Genomic DNA, 23,729 nt, shown 5'->3' on the forward strand with positions numbered 1-23,729 from the left:
CACGTGACGTCACCACAATCTTGGCTCATCTAGAGCTGCATTTCACCTCCTGTTATTAATAGTCTCTAGATAATAATAAATTATTACTTTTTTCATTTAGTGGGGGAATAATGATGGACACAGTCAGATAAACACAAATCAAATGAAAACAAAAAAAAAATCGCCATCAGAGCCAGCAGTCCTTCACACACGGCTATGCCGAGATAGGGCTATACTGTAGACTGGCTGCAGCTAACCCTGGCTGCCGTTTGCCTCGGAGGTCCGCTGGTTGCCGCGACCCTCTCAACTTCGGAAACCTTTTTTTAAATTACGCATTTAATCGGTAAATAGACCATATAGTGACACTTTAAAGTATAATGTTCTCGCCCCAAATGATCTTAAAACATACTTTTATTGAACAACAGCAACAGAAAAGACATCTTTTAACTTTCAACGGAGCACTACTGCTGCTGCCGCAGTGCATGCTGGGACAGTTGTCAATCTCAAGAACAGACAAGTCTGCTCTGATGCATACTCGATAAAGAGGGTGGGGCGAGAACAACATACGGGGATATGGTGCATTCTCGGTCTGGCGTTCTCGGCAATTGGAACAGTGCTCTCACTGAGGCTGATGACGTATCACGAACACACGAGCACACAAGAACGCATATTGAGAAACGGCCATTGTCATTAATATTAGAGCACAGTTGTGTCACATTTACATACTTAGAATAAGTAGAATATACATATTTATACACTTATACACACTTATACATAAACTTTATGACTTTTGAGTCATCCTCCACTATACTGTACCTTAATGACAGAATTTCCACCTCAGGCACCTAGGAAAATTTGTAGCTACTCGGACAGCTCGGCATGGAAAAACTTGATGGGGAAGTGACAGCTTCAAATACAAATACAAACATCGGGGGAGATCTTGTGATTTAGCCCATAAAGATCACCGCAATCAACAGATTTTGAAAAAAAAATGGAAATTAATATATTCCACTCTTGGATGGCACAAAATGGCTGAAAAGAGCTTTGTTTTCTGCTTTCTTATGTAGTGTGGAGTTGTTTTTTTCCAATGAGGTTCCATTCTAATAAATACTATTTTAGATATGATATCAATTATTAATCAATTTAAGTTACAGAATGCTTATATCAAATATACTACTTTTTAGATTTTAACAGATATGTGATATTTGATTACTGTCAAGGTATTGGGCGTCTCTGAGAAACCTGGTTGTGTCTCTGATGAACTCCATGAAGTCCATCATCTCCTTGATCTTCCTTCTCTTTCTCTTCATTGTTGTCTTCGCACTCCTTGGCATGCAGCTTTTTGGTGGCAGGTAACATCAATGTCTCCTTCAACTTCTTTGGCATGATTCTGTAAAATATTAGGAAAGAGATAAGCAATGCAGCAATTACTACTGGTTGTTCATTTTCTCAAACTAAAGCATGGATTGAGATAAAAAATCTTAATTATTATATAGGAAGGTTAAAGAAAACATTGTTTTTAACAAAACAATTTAATGCATAGTCTGAAGAAATAATTTAGACCTTTATAGCTCACACAGATATTCCTCTTTTTTTTTTCTCTTACGAGGTGTCTCTCATGACACAAGTTGGAATTTTGGGTTATTGAGCAATTTACATCCCGAAGAGGCTGCAAACTCGCTGGTGGAAGCCTCAGACATGGAGCAGTGAGCAGCTTGCCCCTGGGTGCTGCAAGCTGCTCAATGCTCCTCTATAAGGATGGGTTAAATGCAGGGGGAAAATGTTGTGCTAATCTACAATTGTGACGTCAAAAAGAAAGTAATACTTAGACAAAAGTGGTAAAGTTGGACAACCATAGTTTTAATAGTGGACTGGCTTCAGCAGAGAGAAAATATGAATGAAATGAAACAAAAAAGATAATTTCAGACTAACAGTGTCTCGTCTTTCAGGTTCATCTTTGAGGACTACACCCCGACAAACTTTGACACCTTTCCCGCAGCTATTATGACTGTCTTTCAGGTCTGGAAATTAAATGAACGAATGAGTAATCTGCAGATTAGTTTATCAGACTTCAGGATGGTTATAGAGATGTTATGTTTCCTTGTATTTCTGTGGTTTGTGGGTGATTTTTTTTCACAGATCCTGACTGGAGAGGACTGGAATGAGGTTATGTATAATGGCATTCGCTCCCAAGGAGGAGTGAAGTCAGGGATGTGGTCCTCTATTTACTTTATAGTTCTCACTCTTTTTGGAAACTGTATCCTTTTTGTTGCTTATAATGAACTTATTTTCCAATTTGTAGTTGAATGCTTTTTGTTTACCATGGGGATTAATTACTGTGCTTCAAAAAATGGTTTTTGCTTGTTGTATTTTTTATTTTTTTAATTTTTTTTTTTACTGAGTGTGCAGTTAGCTCAGTTAGCTAGTTAGGGAGAGAGAGGTGACAAATTAGTATTTTAGACCAGCTTACTAGTTTTGTTTCATCTAAGTCAGTTATTTTGTAACCACTGACTTTCTCCCAGGATTGCCCTGTTTCCCGCTCCATCCATCTTCCCATTAGCTCCAAACTACTATCCTGTCTCAAAAAATATAAAAATAAATAAATAACTATTGTTCTCTTGGCAATATTTCACATTAATTCTCAATAATGAATTTAGGTACACTGCTAAGTGGGTTTGTAACTGTGCCACACTTATTGCTTGGTATATTTCCTCTTCTTCCAGCATTCTTCTTGACCTGGGCATCAAACCTTTGGTGCTCTTAGAACTCAGTTATACCAAGATATTTCATACAGATGGACACTATCGTTTAGCTGGATTCCAAATGAACCCGATAATCTGGTGAAATATAAATTCATGCAACACCTCACGTGTTTTCCTTCCACTTCTTCACAGTATTTTGTGTTGACCTGTCTCATAAAATCCCAGTATTTTATGTTTGGTTTGTCAACCTTTTCTCAAAGTTACTGAGTTGGGAAGGTTTTCCAAGGTACTGTATGAGAGGAACCTGTGTTCTTTCTGCTAGCTTTTCTGTAAACCATCTCAAATTCAAAGTACTACTTCCAGTTTTGAGACACCTTAACATATCTTTGACCAGATACACTTCTGAATGTCTTCTTGGCCATCGCTGTGGATAACCTCGCCAACGCCCAAGAACTTACCAAGGTATTAAAGCTAAAAGAGCCTGAGCTAACTGGTTTCTCTTCTCATTTTCTTGTTGGTTGCTTTCTTTCTTTCTTGCTGTTCTTTCAGGTCAATGTTTGTTCTTTTTTTGTCTTTTATCTCTGTTAATCTTATTATGCGTTAAAATGTTTATGTTTTCAAATTCCTAAGCTGCATCTTTTCTTCTTATTTTTTTTTTTTCATTTCTTGATCAGGATGAAGAGGAAGCAGAGGCAGCTTTTAACCAGAAGCATGCTCTGCAGAAGGCAAAGGAAGTTGGACCGCTCTCCTCATTCATGTCCTCAGAGTAAGTTCTGTATGCAGCCTTTTACTGCTTAATCTCCCCCTTACTCCCTATCTTTCATTTTCCTCAGTTGGGAATGTGTGCCAAGGGCTCAGTCATCAGTTTGTATTTTCTGTTACCATTAAGATATGGCTTGTCAGTTTTTTTCTGTTTGGATTGAATTACTAAAGAAACAAGTTACACAGAACATCTGGGTTATAGTGTGAAAAAAAATATAAGGGATTGTCCATTCCATTACTATAGTGCTGCTGCTGAGCCAGATTGAAGAGTTAAAAGATCAATGGTTTGATTGATTTAGTAATATGACCCTGTTTGTTTGTTTTTCTACTTGCAGAATAGATTTTGTTTCTCAGTAACTGATTGAACTTTGCCTTGTCGTATATCTTGGAAGTGCATGTGCATGAACAGAAGTGAAAAACTCTGTATGCACGCTGTGAATCAAGGGACAGCTTTTTGCATGGGCATGTGAAAAAGTTTGCACAGATTATGAACATGACCCACTGAGCTAGAACTAAACATTTTGGTGAAATTCTGTTTCCTCTAAGATCTCTAGGATCGTTTCCGTCTCTTTTTCCTAAGAATTGCTTGCTTAAGAACTCAAAATCTCCTCAAGTCTTTTAATATGTCATGATACCAGCCAAACCAACAGGTGTTTCACTAAGATCATACAGACGGTCCGGTGCAAAGAAATATGACTGGAAAGTAGAAAACAAAATGGTGGATAGTTTTTTAAAACAGTTTAGTACTAAAAACCTCAGTGTGTGTGCACATTTATAACTCCGCATTAGTCAACTGTCTTCAGCAGTAACCTTATTAGTTAACAGAGTGTGTAATTTAATATCGTTATAAATCATGCTGTTCTTTGGAGACCTCAGAGTTTTTTTAGTGAACAATAATGAGCAAACAGCTTAATGAATACCAAAAGAATCATTAGATAGGTCAGGGGGTGAGTTGTGAAGCAGAGTAAGGCCTTATCTGGCTGCATTATTAAAAACATTGAACATTTCCCAGAGGATCGTTAATCATGAAGAGTATTGCACACCTGCAAACCTACCAAGACCAGCAGCTGCTGCTGCTCTCTGAAACAGGAGAGGCTCATTGGTGTTAACTTGAAACCATGGGAGCAGTTCAGCATAAGATGTTCTTTTTTTTTTTTTTTGGTAATGCAAACTTTATTGAATTTTATTTTATAGAACATACAGAAAATATGTCAACATGTCACACCGTCCTTTCAAAATATACTTTACAATTAGCCAGCTAGTATAGGCAGACCATTTATAATCATACTGATGCATTTTACATGGGAGGCTGTATGTCACTATCTCATAAAAGGCCAGTTTAACCATAGTTGTCAGCCATTCATCATCAGGATGAGGGTTGTTTTTCATCCAGTGTCTCAATAAAATAATTTTTGCTGTAGTCAGAGCCACCTCTTCTCAATAGGTGAGAAGTGTGAGTCTGGGAGTTCTAATGTGGAGCCTAAAACCTTAAGCTTGGCAGTGACATTAAACCTTCTTACCAATATTTCAAAGATTACCTCCATAATATTCTTCAACCAAATTTTGGGGAGCAGGGAAAGTCTAGGGAATATGTAGAATAGATTTTCCCTCATCATTACATCTGCAGCAAGCATAATTAGGAATCCACTTCCATTTATGGAGTTGTTGAGGTGTTCTTTGCCATGTAGGAATGATTTTTAATTAAAGAAAAATTTCTTCATACATTGTGTTTACATTTTGAGTGCCAATCATTTCATAAAGAAATATCTTCAAATCAAAAACAGAAGAAATAAAAATAACTATCGAAAAGGATATAAATTAGCAAAGCACAAAATACGAGCCTTGAAAAATAGATGTTTTAGATTTGCATTTAAATCTGTGGGACACTAAAAAATATTCTGAGGAAGAATATTTTTTATTCTTACTTAGAAGAATAAAAAACAGTATTCCAGAGAACAGGATATTATTGACTAAAGGAGTTGTTATGATGGGGTTTGAACCAGGTAAAGCATAATAACCAATCAAAAAAGTATTTTTGGCCTGTTAGAAAATGCTTACACCACATGTTACAAAATATCTGTGGAAATGTTGGTGGCAGCATCAAATTAGTTTCCTAAAGTTTGCCAAAAGTCTCCTGATTAATAAATGCTTGCACTGGAATTTATTTAGGCATGTCACAGTAAAGAGGACTGAAAACACGTGCCAGCTTTCCAAATTTTAATTTGTAAGATAGAAAACCATGTATCTTTTTCTTCTACTTTATGATTATTATCTAGTGTGTGTTGTTCTATGGCATTAGATAAAATAGTAGCGTTAAGAAGGTATTGTATTCTTACTTGCTCTTTGTTTTAAGGCTAGCCAAAGGAAATCTAAAGGAATGGTGGATTATTACAAGGTTGTCAGGGTTGACATCTACATTTTAACAGCATCCTCTGAACTTTTAGGGTGTTAGATAAATGTCATCTTAAAAAAAAAATACTCTTCCTGCCCTAAAGATGTCGGAGAAACTTGCATGACACCAGCTGCTGAACACAAAATTACTGCATGTTGAATTTAGATAATGGTTTTGCTTTGGGACTGCATGCCATATGGTCTGCATGATCAAAGGAAAAAAAAACTAAAAACCCACTTAACTGAAAATGCTTCTCGTTCAAAGCAGAACAGGTGTTTTCAGTGCATGTGTTATTTTTCTTTCAATAATTTTCCTTAAACTGCTTCGACAAATCCTCTTCGACCATTTTGCATATGGTAATCTGATATCAACACTCTCAGCTCTTGACTTTCCTTTCTTAAATGATTCCACGTCTGAAGAGACTGGTGTTCAGAGCTGCATCCCGGCACCGTTGCTTTACCTCAAAGATGAATTCTTCCTGCTTGTGTTTTTGCTGACGGAGCCCATATATCTGTTTTCATACTGTTTGCTCTGAGTGTCTATCAATGTTTTGTTTACTGTTGATGTTTTTAAATGTTTTTAACTGTTCTTCTGATACTGTAACCATCATGTTGGTCAATGTGCTTGCTTGGCTCCAGTGGAGACACACACCAACCTCCATCAATTGATTTGAATATAAGATAGCACAATTGGGATTTAATGTTTATGTGTATTGCTCTAAAAGCAGTGCTTGTATTGTATATGCCAGCCCCAATATTAACTAATTAGTTGAATTGGAAATTGGATGTATGACCCAGCATTCCTATCCAGTTACAGCAATTTAGTCACTTTAGTTTTATGTTTGCATCTCTGGTTACATCATCACACAGACTGGTGTTTAACATTTCTCTTTGTAACCAGCACTCTTCTTATAAGATGTCATTTTTGGTGTGTGTCTCCTGGCGTGTTTCTGCCTCTGCTCAGAAAAGCACTAATGTCTTGTTTTCAACCAAACGCCTATTGATAACTCGGACCACACAAGAGTCCACGCTCCAGTAAGTAACACTGTCTGTTCAGCTCTCTGAATCTCTCACTCGTTTGTGCTCGATTTGCTTATTTAAGTCCCTCAGTCATCTGTCCAAGTTCTGTCCTGTGCTGTCCTGCCCAACTCTTTCAGTTCATATAAATCTCTCAAATCAATTCAGCTAATTTCATTGTGCATCACACTGTTTATGTAAGCAACTGTGTAGGCCAGGATCTGACGACCCCACTACATATATTTTTCTTTTTTGTTTGGTAATGATAGAAGCATCTCATAATAATGTGAAATAAAAAAGGTTTTTGTAATGAATGAAATCTACGCTCAGAGAAAAAAAAGGCTTTATGCAAATAAATATCATTAAACAAAACTTGCTCATCAATGCTTCTGTTATTTTGGTGTCAGAATGAAAGGCAATCTACATGGATAAATAAACATAACCATTACAAATCTAATCCCAATAGTGTAAATAGAATCTGAATAGACAAGACACATTTTTTTTGCACCAGGGTAAGGTTTCATAGAAAAACAAATAGCCATATCTGAAGGAAAGATATTTTTTGTATTACAATTATCAAGAAAAAAAATCTTTCAGGTAGATTTTCATTATTCGCGTTCACAAAATAATCAAGTTGCTTTTCCTGAGTAAAACAATTATGAAAAATAATGTAGTGGGGGCAGATGTCCACAGTTATTTTTTTTAACTATCCTTGGCTTTCAAAATTTCCACTTATTTCATCAATCTAGTTGATTGCTTTTCATTGCAGAAACTAAATAACTGGCTACAATAAGCTTTCTTACATTCAGTTCATTCTTTGGCGTACATATTTTGTTTGTTATTTTCATTGAATTGAACAGAAATTAAGCTGCCTGTTTTTAGGTTTAAATAGAAGTTTATTCGTAAGAACCCTGCATGTAGACCTATATCAGTCTAGTATTGGAGTGAATCAAATAAACACAGCTAACATGACGATTGAAGGTTCTGATTATATTAAACATCTTAAATTCTAATTGGATTTTATAGTAATGTTATGTCTTGTTTTCTTCCCAGGGGAAGCCGGAGGAGGCGGCCCTACTTGTACAGGAAAAGGGCCATACATCGCAGCCGGCCGACCTACTCCTACTCCCTGGAGGAGGCTCAGGGCAGTATGAGAGAGGGCCGCCCACCTCCACCACTCAAACCCTCTAACTCTTTCATGTCCAGGAGAGAAAGGAGAAAGAGGATGACCATGTCTGTTTGGGAGCAGAGGACCAGTCAGCTAAGGAGACACCGGCAGATGTCCAGCAGAGAGATCTTGTTCAGCAGTCCCAGTGAGGAAAAAGATGCCCCCCCTGCTTTAGTTCATGGACGTCCCCTGTCGCTCCACCGTAAGGTCATGCAGCATACACCTTCAGGGAGCATAAAGGGACTAACTGACCCTCTGGTCTCACCAGGCAAGAACCCACCTCCAAGCTCATCTATGGATGTGCCCCTGGATGCTCCTCATCCTGGTGACCTTCCTGAACCCCCTATGTCAGCGCTGGAGTCAGAGGGTCTGGATCCTACGAATGTACCATGCTTAAGCTTACCAGAGCCTCCTGATTCAGAATCCACCACCGAAAACAGAAAACTAGGCCTTAGCCACAAGCACGTTACCGAACGTCGAAGCCCAAGATTAAACGCAGAACGTCAACACAGGCATGTTAAAAAGTTTAGACCCCCAGATAATGTTGAAGCACTGATTCTTGAGAAAGGAGGTCAATGTGAAATCAGGGGCAGAAAGGGGCATCATTGCGACCAACGCAACGGGACTAGAACTCAAGCATCTTCTCCTGGAAATGAAGGAAACATAGGTTGTGCCGCAAATGTTGACGAAAACAAAGTAAATACTGGGAAAGTGGTGGTGAAGAAGGGAGCAGAGCCTGAGAACAGATATGGAGAGGTGTGCAAACACCAGGAGAGCAGGTGAGATAATCAAGGATGAACTTGACCACTGGTTCATCAACAGTGGGAAAATGTTCAGAAACATATCCTTCATTAAAAAATAAGTAACTCATGAAAAAAATCCTTGCAACAGCATATAAATGTCTCATTTCAGGATATGGAGAACATGTACTTTTCTATTATATATTATTTAATTTTTCTTAAAAGCTGTTACCACCTACAATTCAGTATTAATAAGTGTTGTCCCTAAATTACGAGTTTACAGAATGTTATTTTGTGAAAATGATCCATACATGCAATGATGACATTCATCAATGCATGTAAGGGATCCAATTTAAACAAGCCAAACACTCTTCAAAAGTTTAAGGGAGAAACTGGTTAAAAAATGCACAGAATCAAATTAGTAAAGAAAGGAAATAACAGCCTTAAGTCTTTTTTACACTGGAAGCAATCTAAATAGGTCTTTTTTTTTTTTTTTTATAAGTGCATTTGTTCTTGAATTGAGGGCAAGTGCAGATCATCTCATGTTCTTACTTTAGGCAAATTATCTTATTTTCCTACTCAAATTAAGGGTAAATACACTTAATTTAAGAAATATTGACTTATTTATAGATCGTTTTTGCAGAGTACGCAGTATGCTCAAATTTACACCGTATTCTTTTGCAAAATATTGACTGAGAATTTTGTAGATCTTCTAGTTAATAAAAAAGCAATTGTTAGATTAAACTGGACACCAGTGGCACAAGAGTGGACTGGGGTAACTTTTGGGTCTTAAAAAAGTAAATAATTAAAAAAAGGTATTAATAAAAAAAAATAATTTATCTTAAATTAAGTGTCTTCAAATGAGAGGATTCATTTTCTCTTCTATTAAAAAAAAGCATTCAGTGTTATAGTGTGTTTCTCTCCTATTTCTTTCAGCCACTCAGTTCTTGTACCTTTGTGCTTTTCCTTGTCTACGCTGATGGCTGCATGTCGGGTTTTGTCTGCTCCTCAGAACACCTCTGCTTCCTTTTTTTGTGTTTGCTGTGTTGCATCTGCAGACTGGCCCACCAAAACGAGGGAGAAAAGTCTAAATTAAAAGACATCCTTTCTGGTGACCAGTGCCCTCAGAAGCTAGATGAATCTCTGAACCAGTCTGAGCTGACAGCACCAAATAAGGAAGAGGATAACAATGAAGAAAATGAGTCAGAGCGGGACCGGGATAAACTTAGCTCCAGTGTGATTATTGAAATGCCTGATGTGCAGCCATCTCTTGAACTCTCCACCATTACAGGTACCAGCACAAATGGGATTTTATTTTAGATGTTACCATGAAGAGAACTGTATGATGACACTAAGTAAATCCTTTTTTTTTTCTTCTAATGTGAAAAAATGGGAATTAAATAAATCCAGAGAGGTAGTTGGTTTCCTTTATTTTATTCTAAACAGTTTACCAGATTGAACCAGATTGTAAACAAAAAGAAGTTTTTAAGGAACTCTTGAAATGTTTCCCTAGTAGAAACCTGAACAAAATAATAAAAAAAAAACAGTGAAAATAACTTTACTTTCTTCTTTTCACCTTCTCTAGTCAACAATAAGGATCCAGAAACCTGTAAGTCAGAGAAGGAAGAGGCAGAAGAGACAAAACCTGCCAACACTGTGACCCCAGACAGCATGTTTATCTTCAAACCTGACAACCTGTGAGTTACAACTACAATCACTTTGGTTTGATGACTAATAATGTTGCTAAGATGCTTCTGCAAAAATATTAAGATCAGACTCCAAAGGGCAATAAAGAGGTCAATAAAGCTCTGTTGTTTTTCAAAAGCCAGAGAGTTGTATTCGTTGTATTAGGAAAAGTACAGTAAACAATAAAGCAGATGTTAATTGGAAAGTTCGAGTCTAGCAATAGATTATACTATTTACTTTTTTGAAGTACATACAGAAAATATTTTCCTTAATTTGAGGTCACTTTTATATGCTGAACTATGTTGTATTAATCAGATTTCAACATCACTGTCATACTACTCCCCTCTTCGCTTTACTACAGTATATATGAAATCCAATGTTTCTTAAGTTGCAAGCAATACAATCCCTCTTCTCTCTTTTTACCCCAGGGTTCGGCGAGCATGTCATTATGTGGTGAACCTCAGGTACTTTGAAATGTGCATCTTGTTGGTCATAGCTGCTAGCAGCATAGCACTGGCTGCAGAGGATCCTGTAGCTACATCGTCAGACTGGAATAAGGTTGGTGTTTGCTTCAGTGAACATCATTTCTTTATAAATCACAAATGTAATAACTGCATCCTAACAGAAGTCATCTGGTGCTAGTCAGTGGTCACCTGCACAAGGCAGAGTGCGCCAATAATAGCTCCATACAGACACATATCAGAAAATAGCTGTACGGAATCAGAATGAGGTTTATTGCCAAATTGGTTTGTACTAAAAGGAATTTGACTTGGTGTTTATGCTGCATACAATATATATATATATATACAGAATACAGAATCTATAGCTATATGGAACATAAAACACACAATATAATATATGCAATATATAGTACATAGCTATAAACTAAAACAATCCCATGTACACATATCCAATTAGTTTTAAGGGCAATCCAGTTTCTCTTATTAGCCTATCATCCACTATTGCGTAAGGACAATATAAAACTCCTCCCTGACCCTGCGAAGTCAGACCCAGTACTTTTCTCTATTATATGTAAATCTCAAGGTAGATCTGAAGGGTCTTATATTTGCTTCTTCTCAGACTTTTCAATAGTTTATTTTTCTAGTTTAATTATACTAATGGAATTGATCGTGTGATGCGCTTTTCTAATTGTTAGGCTTGTGGGGGGAAATGACAAAAGGAACTTAATTCTGTTTAGGGTGGTTAGTTGTTTGGGAGAAAAATAGAACAGGCTCACTCCAAACCTTCTGTGACTTGTTAATTAATTGGACCTTTTTCTCACTCTGATTGTTGTTTTCATTTTTGTCTGTTTTTACAGGTTCTACGTTATTTTGATTATGTGTTTACCGGAGTATTCACTTTTGAAATGATCATAAAGGTAAATAAGTTGCATAATGATTTTAAAGGAAACTTGACCGCACACTTTGAGACGTCTTGTATAACAATAACATTTATTGGACGAAAAATTGCTCACCGAAAGAAAAAAAGGAAGTCTGTAAACATAGGTCAGCATGGGGACTGACAATTGCTAAGTTTAAACAACTGCTTAGTGCAATCCATGAATTACTTTCTACCCATTTAGTCTTGGCACAAATAATGGAGTTCCTCTAATGATGAGATTCTGGGTTGTCTTTAGATGATTGACCAGGGTCTGATCCTACACGATGGCTCCTACTTCAGAGACCTGTGGAACATCTTGGACTTTATCGTTGTGGTTGGAGCATTGGTGGCCTTTGCTCTCACGTAAGCCACGCACTTTATTTTATTTTCTTTACCATTCCTGAGTTAACTTGTTTCATTTACATACCTTTAAAGAGGTGATACTTTTTCTTTGGCTTATATGTGTATATCATATACACACAGTCAAATGTATACCTCTAGCAAAGTTTGGAAAAGTGCCTTGCCCTTTTGTCAGTTTTGTTAGTGAACTAACCAACTTCAGCTTTGTCCTTCAATATCTGCATCGAAACCTTTAGGTTAGTTAAAAAAGTTGACACCACATTCTGTATACTGCACAGGAATTGGCTGAATCTATCAAATAAATACAACAATTAAAAAAAATATATGTAAACCATGTCTACTTGCAGACTAAACATATCAATGAGCATTCAAGTTATATATATATATATATATATATGTTTGTTTTTTTCCAGAATTTAATATAGCTTTATATGTGTTTACCTGGGCTGCTCAGTGGAGCAGTGGGTAGCACTGCTGCCTTATAGCAAGAAGATTCCTGGCCCAGGGTCTTTCTGCATGCAGTTTGCATGTTCTCCCTGAGTATGCGTGGGTTCTCTCCGGGTACTCCAGCTTCCTCCCACAGTCCAAAAACATGATTGTTAGGTTAATTGGCTTCTCTACAGTCCCCTTAGGTGTGAGTGTGAATAGTTGTTTGTCTGTATTGCCCTGCGATGGACTGGCGACCTGCCCAGGGTGTACCCCGCCTCTCGCCCATTGACTGCTGGAGATAGGCACCAGCACCCCTCGTGACCCCACTCGGGATAAGCATGCTAGAAAATGGATGGATGGATGTGTTTACATGTGTCATTTTATTTTTTTGCTGTCCAAGTGTAGATATATTATTAATGCTACCTTGATTTTCTCTTGGTCTTGATGATACCTGCTGCCGGACTGACCCACAGGAACGTGTTGGGGTAAAACTAACTTTACACAAATAAGTTTCTGTAAATTAACATTTTTAACTTTTTGACTGCTTGTGTACAAAAGTCTTCTGTGATTTTTTATTTTTTTTGCGAACAACGTGTCTTTTTTTTTCTACTAAGAAACAACAAAGGACGAGACATAAAGACCATAAAATCTCTGAGAGTGTTACGTGTCCTTAGACCTCTGAAGACCATCAAAAGACTTCCTAAACTGAAGGTTAGATTGGTCCTGTCTGCGTTGTGTTTGTTAGTTATCAATTTCCCAGTTGTGGGACAATAATATAGAGTTATGACTTCAGACTAAAAGTTATTTTATATCTGTTTATATTGTTATCTTTAGCAGGGTGTTAAGTTAATGTGATTTATTTAAGTAGGTCTGAAATAAGGTCAGTTAGGTAGCTTGTTTGGCCTGAAAACCATCATAAGCCCAGATTTTAATGCCAGAAAGGATGAATAGATGTAAAGCCTTGGTAAACAGTTAACTTTCCAAGGGCAACAAGGTCACTTAGCACAGCATTGGCTTATGTTGATGCTATTATCAAATATTGTTTGTTATTGTCAGAAAATACTCTATTTGTTAATATCTAAGCTAGTGCAACAACTTATGAATGAATCTATTAAATAGTTTCAATAATCGTTCTGTTTAAGGTTCTAGTAAAAGTTTTGATGAAAGTTTTCTCAAGAAAACGTGTAATCGAGTTTTTCTGACTGTAATCAAAATGTAAAAAAAATTGTAAATAGATGTCACTATCAATATGTGCTACTATCTAAACCAAAGTTTATCTGTAATCTCCATGTTTTTAATATCTATTTTCCTTGTTTTTTAGGCGGTGTTTGACTGCGTGGTGACATCTCTGAAGAACGTCTTCAATATTTTGATTGTCTACAAGCTTTTCATGTTCATCTTTGCAGTCATTGCTGTACAGCTTTTCAAGGGGAAGTTCTTTTACTGTACTGACAGTTCAAAGGACACAGAGAAAGACTGCCAGTAATGTTTTTTTTTTCTTTTTACTTATGAATTTCTATTATACTGCTCAGATTTCCTTACCTTTATTTATTTTTCTTTCAGTTTTCAATAACAATATATCTTTATATATCTGGTGCATACCCTGAATTAAGATGTAAAATTATATATACATTTTTTTATGTTTAGTTTCAATCAGAGCTCAGCTGCCTTGTTTTTGTCTCTCCAGGGGATACTACATTGACTATGGGAAGGACAAGAAAGAGGTGAAAAAAAGAGACTGGAAGAGGCACGAGTTTCATTATGACAACGTCATCTGGGCTTTGCTCACGCTCTTCACTGTTTCCACTGGAGAGGGCTGGCCTCAGTGAGTGCTCGACTGGAGTTGGGCCAGATCACATGCTAGATGAGAAAATCCATGCGAAGCTATTCAACGCATCATTTTCCTTCCATGGAGGGGCTTTTACTTGATGTGTTGTAGCCTTTTGTGATCTGGCACATGTTTTAATAATGTTCAAATCTGACCTTTGATTAGGGAAATATGATTGATGTAGATGTTTCATCAAGGACTTTGCTGCTTATTTAGATAATGCCAGCATTATGGGTTTGTAATGGGTCAGCTCTTTTAATTGATTGCTGATTTGGCAGTTAACATTTGATCTTCAGCCCAGTTATCAGATACCTCTGAATAAATGTTGTCAACCTTCATTCCCCCATTTTTAGCTTTATAATGTTTTTTGAAAGTTGACATGTAGCTGGTTGGTTGCTTTCTGCAGGGTTCTGCAGCACTCTGTGGATGTAACAGAAGAAGACAGAGGTCCAAGTCACGGCAATAGGATGGAGATGTCAATCTTCTACGTCATCTACTTTGTTGTTTTCCCCTTCTTCTTCGTCAACATCTTTGTGGCTCTCATCATCATCACCTTCCAGGAGCAGGGGGATAAGATGATGGAGGAGTGCAGCCTTGAGAAGAATGAGGTGAGATTTATCACATGCTATCATTGTCTTTAGCTCTTTTTGTTCTCTGTCATTTCCTCCCTTTGTCCTGGATTACAGAGAGCATGCATAGACTTTGCCATCAGTGCAAAGCCCTTGACCCGATACATGCCACAGAACCGACACACGTTCCAGTACCGCCTGTGGCATTTTGTGGTATCACCATCATTTGAGTACACAGTCCTGACCATGATTGCTCTCAACACGATTGTCCTGATGATGAAGGTAAGGAAAACAAACTAAAAGTTACGGAAAATTTGAAGTCATTGTATTAAAAAGTTGAGTTAAGCATAATTTGTCTTAATTAAAGACAAGTGTGTTTGTTGCAGCAGTTGTTGAAGGTACTTTAGAAAAAAAATTACTGTTCTACATTAGTCGTAATGAGGGTTAAAATATAGTCGTAGCTACTGTATGGAAAAGCATTTGTTTTGTTTTTTTTGTTTTGTTTTTGTGGGGGGGGTCTTTTTTTAAAGGAGGCATTTGACACAAATGATCATTTACTCCTTTATAAAGTATGAACGGGCCACATAAAGGACAAATTATTGACTTGATGTTAAAGCTACAGTGTGTAATAATTACAGGGATATACAGTCAGAAATGTAATATATTAAACATAACTATGTTATTTTATCATCATCTACGAGCTCAGCCTCTTAACCTTAATATTTGCGTTGCCTTAGAATTCGTTATTTATAATTACATAGGAGCTGGTCTCGCAGCCATGGAGGCAGACATCTTTGCGCTACGGCAGCGCAGAGCCAACAAACTAGTGATTGCGAGATCGCCAAAATGTCACAACGATGTAGAAAAAATAACGGGTATATTTATTATCTTAAGTCTACATGAAATCTAGACCCTACACAGACTAATGAAATACTATCTGTAAAATTATCTATGTAAACAAACCTTATCACTTGAGAAGGTAGGTGATGCGGACGTCGTGGAAGACATTTTGTCCCGTAACGCTCGCCGTACTGTTGGGGGGGAGAAGCGGTGGGGGGGAGATGTTCATGTTGCTGCGGTCTGCAGTCTGACCGCTAGATGTCGCTAAAAGTTACACACTGTAGCTTTAAGTTTGATTACGTAAAAAGAAAGAAAAATATTACAATTTACTTATATGTAATCTTATTTATTCTTATTTAAATACTTTTTTTTTTATTCAAAATGGTATTTAAATGGTAAATGGCATGTACTTATAAAGCGCCTTTAATCAAGTCAGGAGACTTGACCGAAGTGCTTTACACTACATTCATTCACCCATTCACACACACACTAATGGCAAGCTACATTGCAGCCACAGCTGCTCTCGGACTCACTGACAGAAACGGGGCTGCCGTAAACTGGCACCACCGGGCCTTCTGACCACCATCAGTAGACAATGCAGGTGAAGTGTCTTGCCCAAGGACACAACGACACTGAAAGTCAGAGTCGGGGCTTGAACCGTCAACCCTTCGATTTCAGGGCAAACTCCTACATCCAATGCCACTAAATCTTTGTTGACAAACCCATTCTAAATATAGTTTTATCTGTGTCCTGACTTCTTATCATAAACTTCTCATTAATAACACTTTCAAATTCCGAAAATCCAAAACTGGGATCTTTAGGTGTCAGATTATCACCTCCGCACATTGTGATAATTGCATTTGGGCCTATTGATTAATGTTTACTCTCACACTTTCCCCATCAGTATTTATTTCCTGCTCTGGCCTTTTTACAGAGCCCCTCAGACACACAGTCAGAAAAACGCTCAGTGACTCAGCCCATATTAAATATTGATCTACAATGTCCAGGCGCTGCTATTTAACATGACCTCATTAACTGAGGCTGCCGGCCCCTGGAGGAATGACTCCCTTTATAGCGCCTCAGATGAGAGGTGCAGAGACAGAGGCTCTATTTATGGGTCTGGAGGAATCTTCCATCTAACAGTAAATCTGCAGGGTGCATGGCTGAAGTTAATCAAAGGGATGTTGATCTGTTTTGAATTTGTTTGTGAATACCCCAGCTTTGTCTTCTTTACTGTTCAGACAGGCTTAAGAGGAACCTTAAGACACTTGTCATCTTTTGTATTTGCAGTATTACTCCGCCCCGCCTGCATATGATGCCTTTCTGAAGCACCTCAACACAGCATTTACTGTTCTCTTCTCTATTGAGTGTGTTCTAAAGATTCTGGCCTTTGGCTTTCTGGTGAGAGAAAATGGAAATAATGTTGCTTAACATGGAATTGATGACAGTCCCTGTGCAAATCTCTCATAATTTGGTTTCTGTTTTAAAGAATTACTTCCGAGACACTTGGAACATTTTTGACTTCATCACAGTTTTGGGCAGCATCACTGAGATTGTGGTAGACTTGCAGGTAATCCCAAAGAGAATCTCAAATTGTCCCTTAAAGACTAAGAAATAGAAGATGCTGTGTTTGTGTCTTTGCTAACTGATTGTCTCCCTTTTATTTGTGTGGTTGCCAGCGCATTGACACATTCAACATGAGCTTCTTGAAGCTGTTTCGAGCAGCACGTCTGATCAAACTGCTAAGACAGGGCTACACCATCCGTATCCTCCTCTGGACCTTTGTTCAGTCCTTCAAGGCTTTGCCCTACGTCTGCCTGCTCATTGCTATGCTCTTCTTCATCTATGCCATTATTGGAATGCAGGTCAGAAATAAACAAGCCTTATCAAGTGTCTATGATTTCTCAATAAAGTGAAATGGCAGCTTATATAATTTTAGATTTGATGATCTCTTTGTCTTTCATATATTTGTGTTTAAACCAGGTATTTGGGAACATTAAACTGAACGAGGAGACTCACATTAACCAGCACAACAACTTTAAGACCTTCTTAGGTGCCCTGATGCTGCTGTTCAGGTACTGCTGTACTTTATAACATCTTTTCTAGGTAATTGACATTAATGATCATATTTCAACCTGTAGTACTATTTCCCTGAATACATCAGAACTATTTCAGTTTCTATCAATTAAAAATACACTGGAGTCTAATCAACTGTGGTTCACACTAAATCTGAGGTCAAGATAATGTGGCTAAGATATAGTAATAAAAATGCTCTATAAACACCTAAGGAGTCACTGTGTATAGAGATATAAAATACTTTCTGGGGATTTAATTTACATAGGATTGCGTATCATCTCTATTGAAAGTCTCAGTACGTCCACAAGGGAAATGTAGCATACACCAAATGTAGATTTATAAAACAATGAGCATGCTCACCTGCAGGCATTTTCCTTTACAAATCACAGCTATACCTTAAAGTCTCCAGAACAGGGGTAACTAATGGGGTCCAAATAAAGAAAATAAACAACCAGTAAAAGGCTGGAGACATTTGTAATTACATTATGTTACTTTAAACAGAAATTAAACACTGAAATAAAATTAGGTGTTTATGCATCCATGTTACACATTGAATTTTTAAATTAAAATAAATAGAACATTTGTCCATTTTAAAATCTAAAGTGTTTTTTGAAGTAGAGAAGAACAATCATTACGTTAGGTATGCAGACAACTTCCTGATTCACATATTTTATAAAACACCTGAACTGGCTTAATGAGAGAAGTGTGTTTTAGACTGCCCTGCAAGGCTTTAACCCTGGGTTTGAATTGTGAAAAAGCAATTCTCAAGCACAAGGTGCTCATTTGTGAGCCTGGATCAATATTTATAGATACATTGATTGTTTTGAATCTCATAAAATGACTTTGGCTGGAAGCTGAAAGAGGTCAATGTTTGGCCCATGTCTAACTACTAATTTATGCATCCATCCATCCATCCATCCATCCATCCATCCATCCATCCATCCATCTATCCATCCATGCATCCATCCATCCATCCATCTGCTTTTTCCCACTTCGTCTGTCAGTGTCGCTGTGGAGCCAGAGCTTATCGCCAGCAGTCTATGGTTGAACAGCAGGCTACAGCCTGGACACATCGCCAGTCCTTCACAGGACAATACAGAGACACACAAAGAAATACAACCATTCACGCACACACCCACACTTAAGGAAATATAGAGAGGAAGCTGGACTGTGAGAGGAAGCTGGATTACAAAACCCACGCATGCACAGGGTGAACATGCATAGTCCATACGGAAAGACCCTGGACTAGGAATCTAACCCAGGACCTTGTTGCTGCAAAGCAACAATGCTACAACCTACACCACCAAGCTGCCCTTTATATACAGTGAGGCAGAAAATCATATAGTCAGCCACTGAAAGTACAGGTTTTCCCACTTATAAAAATGTAAGAGGTCTGTAACTTTCATCTTATGTAACAGTTTGGGACATAAAATATAAATTTAAAAAAAATCTGAAAATCACATTGAATGAATTTTGCGATGCTACTAAATTGGGAATTATAGTGAAAAATATATTGAAAAAGTACTTGGTCCCCCAAAATCAAGCAAGACATCTTACAGACCTTTTCTGTATTAAGAACATCTGTTGAAACTCTATTGGTGTGTTCAGATTCAGCACCTATATCCAACAAAGGCTAAATATGTCAGCCGATCATTCATAGCATGGCGCCGTGGCCTGTTTGGATTGGGAGGCTCCTTCATGTACAGCCAACAAATGCAGCCTTCTTTTTGCCTGTTTTGAATGACAGGTCCGGTGTATCCTCTGTAGCCTTGGGTATCGCGTGATTCATTGCTCAGAGGAAAAAGGGAAATTGCGACAAACAGTGTATTTTCAAGAGCAAATTTTATTTTATTAGGAAATTTGGGTAATTTATCCAAATTCTGCTATTTTCATGGTTTTCCAGCAGTGCTTGTGCACTCTATCACAATTTATGTGTTAATCTGTGTTTCACATCACTAGAAATATGATGGTGATAAAACACTTAACAATCATGTGGCGTTTGATTTAAATTTTATTATGGTTTACAGTAATTTCTTATTTTATCTGGCAGGTTCTCGTGTATAGTTACGGCTTATCATTGCAGGCCCATATTGCACTGCATATTAAAATGCTTATGATGACATTGATCAATAAATAAAGTTTAATATAAAGTGAAATTGAATGTCTCAGAAGAGTCATGATGCAGTTTGTCTTTCATTCCCCACCTCACTGTCTGTCTGCATTTTCCCCTGCCTCCACAATGACCTTATGCATGTGCCAAATCTGCACCTTTTCTCATGAACTATGTTTTATAGATCACCTTTGTGACCCATGCAAATTTCCTCGCCATTTTGTGTCTAAAGGAAACCATAGGTTCAAAGAAAAATATGTTCAGGTTAGAGTATGTGGGCTAAATTATTTTGTTTATCTCTTCACTGTGAGAGTTTAGTACAAAACCTTAAATGTGGTGAAAATATTAAACAGTATTAATCTGGCTCACACATGCAAAGAAAAACTGTGTATAAATTAAAGATGTAATATATAGAATCAAACTATTCTTTAGTAGTGGGAGTAGGAATGTACTGATAATAAGATGTAAGAATAAAGTAAAACACAACAGGATATAAAGTTAAAATGGCATTTCACCATGATGCATTAAATCTTAGTATATATATATATATATATATATATATATATATATATATATATATATATATATATATATATATATATATATATATATATATATATATATATATATATACACTATATGTGCATTTTAACAAATTTGTCTGATTGATGCTGAACATTTTTGAAGATAATCCTAGGGGCAAATGGTAGAGATTATGTGTGTCATCACCTCAAATCGAAACCGAGGTTATGTAAACTAGTAGCCTTATGTTGGGAGAGAGAAAACATTACACAGCTTTATTCCATCTCTAAAAACATAGTTCTATAGATTATATTATTTGACTTTAGTGTTGGGTTTGCACGTGATTATTTTTCCAGAAAATTTCTCACATTAAAGCTCTACTGAAAGGACATGCAATCCCTGTTAATTTATAAATCTCTTATAGAACCTTTGTGTACAATCACAGCTATGTACGAAATGAATCTTCCTTGATTTTTAGCTTAAACCTTCAGGTGGCAAACATAACATAAATCAAACTGCAGTTTAGACAGGGAATCCGAACCAACTTTTTCTCCTTTTATTCTTATTTGTATAACCAGGAGTGCAACGGGGGAGTCATGGCAGGAGATCATGCTGTCGTGTCTGGGGGGGCAACAGTGTGAAATGGATCCTTCTCTTCCTCCTCCAGCGCTGATGACTGACCAGAGAGAGGGCTGCGGCTCAGACTTTGCCTACTTCTACTTTGTCTCCTTCATTTTTTTCAGCTCTTTTCTGGTAAGACGAAATGTTTGTATTTTCTTCAATGTTATGTGTGGTTTTCTTATCTTTTTCTCCTATTTTATCTAGATGCTGAACTTGTTTGTGGCTGTGATAATGGATAACTTTGAGTATCTTACAAGAGACTCCTCCATCCTTGGTCCACACCACCTGGATGAGTTTGTGCGAATCTGGGGGGAATACGATCGGGCTGCCAGGTGAGTGTATTTACATCTTTTATCCAAATTATTGCAGAACAATTTTCAGGGGGTCTGATTTTCCTCAGACAAACCTTCAAGATTTGCCTTTTACATCTTCATGTATCTGCACTGGTTTGGAAGGCTCATCACTGTCAAGCCAAAAACATATTGAAGGACCACAGCTGACCAAACATGAATACCTTCACCCAGCAGCGTTACCATGACAGCCTTTTAAGAGTTTGCAGTTGAGAAAAAGAGAGTTGTTTCTGTTACCACATTAACATTCTCTTCTCTTAACTAATTTCCCTCTGGGATTATTAAAGTATTTCTGATTCTGATTCAGAGCTAACCTGGTCAGCAGCAGGTTTTCCTCAATAAACTCAGTGTCATTTGTCTCTGTTTTGTTCAAACAATAAAGAAAAAAAAATCAGTCAGTTGTGTCCTTTAGACACATTAGGTATTAAAAATACAAACATATCATTTCTGTTTGACAAGGATCCAATTAATGAATAAGGGGCATTAATTCACAGAGAATTAAATATTTATAGAGATAAGGTTTTCAGACCGTGTATAGATGTTTACATTTAGAAGTTATCTTTATGAGCTCTATTACATGCCACAACCTTATCTGTCCTCATATTTGCAGCTTTACACAGACTTCTTAACACCAATGTGTGATAACAGCATTATAGAAAACATTTGCAAGTCAGACAGCCACTTAGTATTTGCTGTGTAATGGAAGGCAGAATCAGAATGAGGAGGAACCCCATGAGATGATGCACAGGTCCTTCCTGTTTCAACAAAGGTTTTACTCCTCATCTTTATCTGCTGTCAGGTGCTCTTCACTCCTGCAAGATTGCACCTAAATAGGTTGCACTGGTCCACTACCATTCAAGCAATAAACTAGTTTACCCCCATAATGTTATTGTGGTTGCGGCAGACTGTGATATTGAGCTGAGTTGCTGTGTTTGTTTTTATGGCTAATGTAGTATTGTGTTCTGGGCAACAACTCTGCTGTGGGGTGTCCGTCACAACTTCATCCCAATTTATGATGTAGCATATTAACTGAGTTCTGTAAAGTCTGAGGCAACACTCTTGGGTTTCTTGGCAAATTCTCTGAGCACTGCAGACCATGGGATAAAATTGCTGGGATGTCAACTCCTAGGAGGATTATCAGCTACCTTCAATATGTTCTCACAGTGGGAGGATGGAATTGAAAAATGCTTTAAAGTGGCCTGTTTATGGCTTAACTGACAACAATAAACTCAGCTGTAATTCTGATTACTTTCCTTCTTGCTGCTGTGTTTGTGAGCACATGCTCCTGGCCTACTAAAGCTTACAAACTGTAGACTTTTATAAATTTGTTCATACCTTCTGTTTTTGTTTTTCTTTCAGTTCCCCAAATTTCTACTATAAAATAAAATAAAATAAAAACAGTGATTGAATACACTGATGGTTTTGTAGGTATCAAGCAATAATTATAGGAATATTGACTTACTATGGGTAAGTCATATTTACTGCACATGTACCGTTCACAAATATTTCTGGAACAACGAAGTACTATGCTTTGCTATCCCCCCCACCCCCCCACCCGCCAAAAAAAAAAAAGATCGACAATGACAAATCTGGCAAAACTGGGATAAATCAACACTGCAGCGAGATTGAAAAAGTAAATTAACAAGATCTTTGTATTTTTTTTCATAAATAAATACAGGACAACAAAATGTTAAAAGGATTCAGATGACATAAATCATTTTTAATCTCCCTCTGCATCAGCTTTGATAAAGTAATTACAACCTTTGCAAAAAGAAAAGAGATTTAGGGTAATACATGTTCAAGTATTTACAGCGGTTGTTAAAAAAAAGTGGAAAAGCACCAATATATTGATCCAATTCAGATTTATTATTCTAAAATGAATTGATTTCAGAGCATATGTAGAACTTAGGAATATTCTTATTTCAATCCTTTAAACAAAAAAAACACAGAGGTTGTTAGAATATTTGATCCTTTCCTACAAATTGTATTTTGGTGAGAAGGGTTTCTATAGTAACATGGGTCGACTTTATTTCCTGAAAGAGCAGTATGCAAAAGGCTTCCCATATCCTGCAAACTCAGACTTTCTCATTACCACCAGCTGCCTTGGATATCACTATCAACCATTTCCAATTAGCTTTATTCAAATTTGATTTGCAAGGGAGCAGTTTATTTGATACGAATTGCTCCTGAAAAAATTAT

General features: G+C 37.2%; 1 protein-coding gene across 1 annotated transcript in view; it reads left to right on the forward strand.

The window, feature by feature from the left end:
- The window catches only part of LOC119785787 (probable voltage-dependent R-type calcium channel subunit alpha-1E), a 163,782-nt gene that overhangs the window by 124,994 nt on the left and 15,059 nt on the right, over window positions 1–23,729 (forward strand). Inside the window, exons 16-38 of the mRNA XM_038288579.1 lie at window positions 1,200–1,331; window positions 1,929–1,998; window positions 2,119–2,236; window positions 3,076–3,143; window positions 3,356–3,447; window positions 7,905–8,798; window positions 9,818–10,050; window positions 10,345–10,456; window positions 10,874–11,003; window positions 11,764–11,823; window positions 12,082–12,188; window positions 13,088–13,099; window positions 13,229–13,325; window positions 13,936–14,096; window positions 14,302–14,439; window positions 14,849–15,050; window positions 15,129–15,293; window positions 17,142–17,252; window positions 17,341–17,421; window positions 17,531–17,716; window positions 17,835–17,926; window positions 21,138–21,312; window positions 21,385–21,512. Coding sequence (XP_038144507.1) covers window positions 1,200–1,331; window positions 1,929–1,998; window positions 2,119–2,236; window positions 3,076–3,143; window positions 3,356–3,447; window positions 7,905–8,798; window positions 9,818–10,050; window positions 10,345–10,456; window positions 10,874–11,003; window positions 11,764–11,823; window positions 12,082–12,188; window positions 13,088–13,099; window positions 13,229–13,325; window positions 13,936–14,096; window positions 14,302–14,439; window positions 14,849–15,050; window positions 15,129–15,293; window positions 17,142–17,252; window positions 17,341–17,421; window positions 17,531–17,716; window positions 17,835–17,926; window positions 21,138–21,312; window positions 21,385–21,512 — 3,564 coding nt within the window. The remainder of the gene's footprint in view (window positions 1–1,199; window positions 1,332–1,928; window positions 1,999–2,118; window positions 2,237–3,075; window positions 3,144–3,355; window positions 3,448–7,904; window positions 8,799–9,817; window positions 10,051–10,344; window positions 10,457–10,873; window positions 11,004–11,763; window positions 11,824–12,081; window positions 12,189–13,087; window positions 13,100–13,228; window positions 13,326–13,935; window positions 14,097–14,301; window positions 14,440–14,848; window positions 15,051–15,128; window positions 15,294–17,141; window positions 17,253–17,340; window positions 17,422–17,530; window positions 17,717–17,834; window positions 17,927–21,137; window positions 21,313–21,384; window positions 21,513–23,729) is intronic.

This window comes from Cyprinodon tularosa, unplaced genomic scaffold (genome assembly GCF_016077235.1).
Source record: "Cyprinodon tularosa strain WSP-4 unplaced genomic scaffold, ASM1607723v1 ctg259, whole genome shotgun sequence".
Lineage (NCBI taxonomy): Eukaryota > Metazoa > Chordata > Actinopteri > Cyprinodontiformes > Cyprinodontidae > Cyprinodon > Cyprinodon tularosa.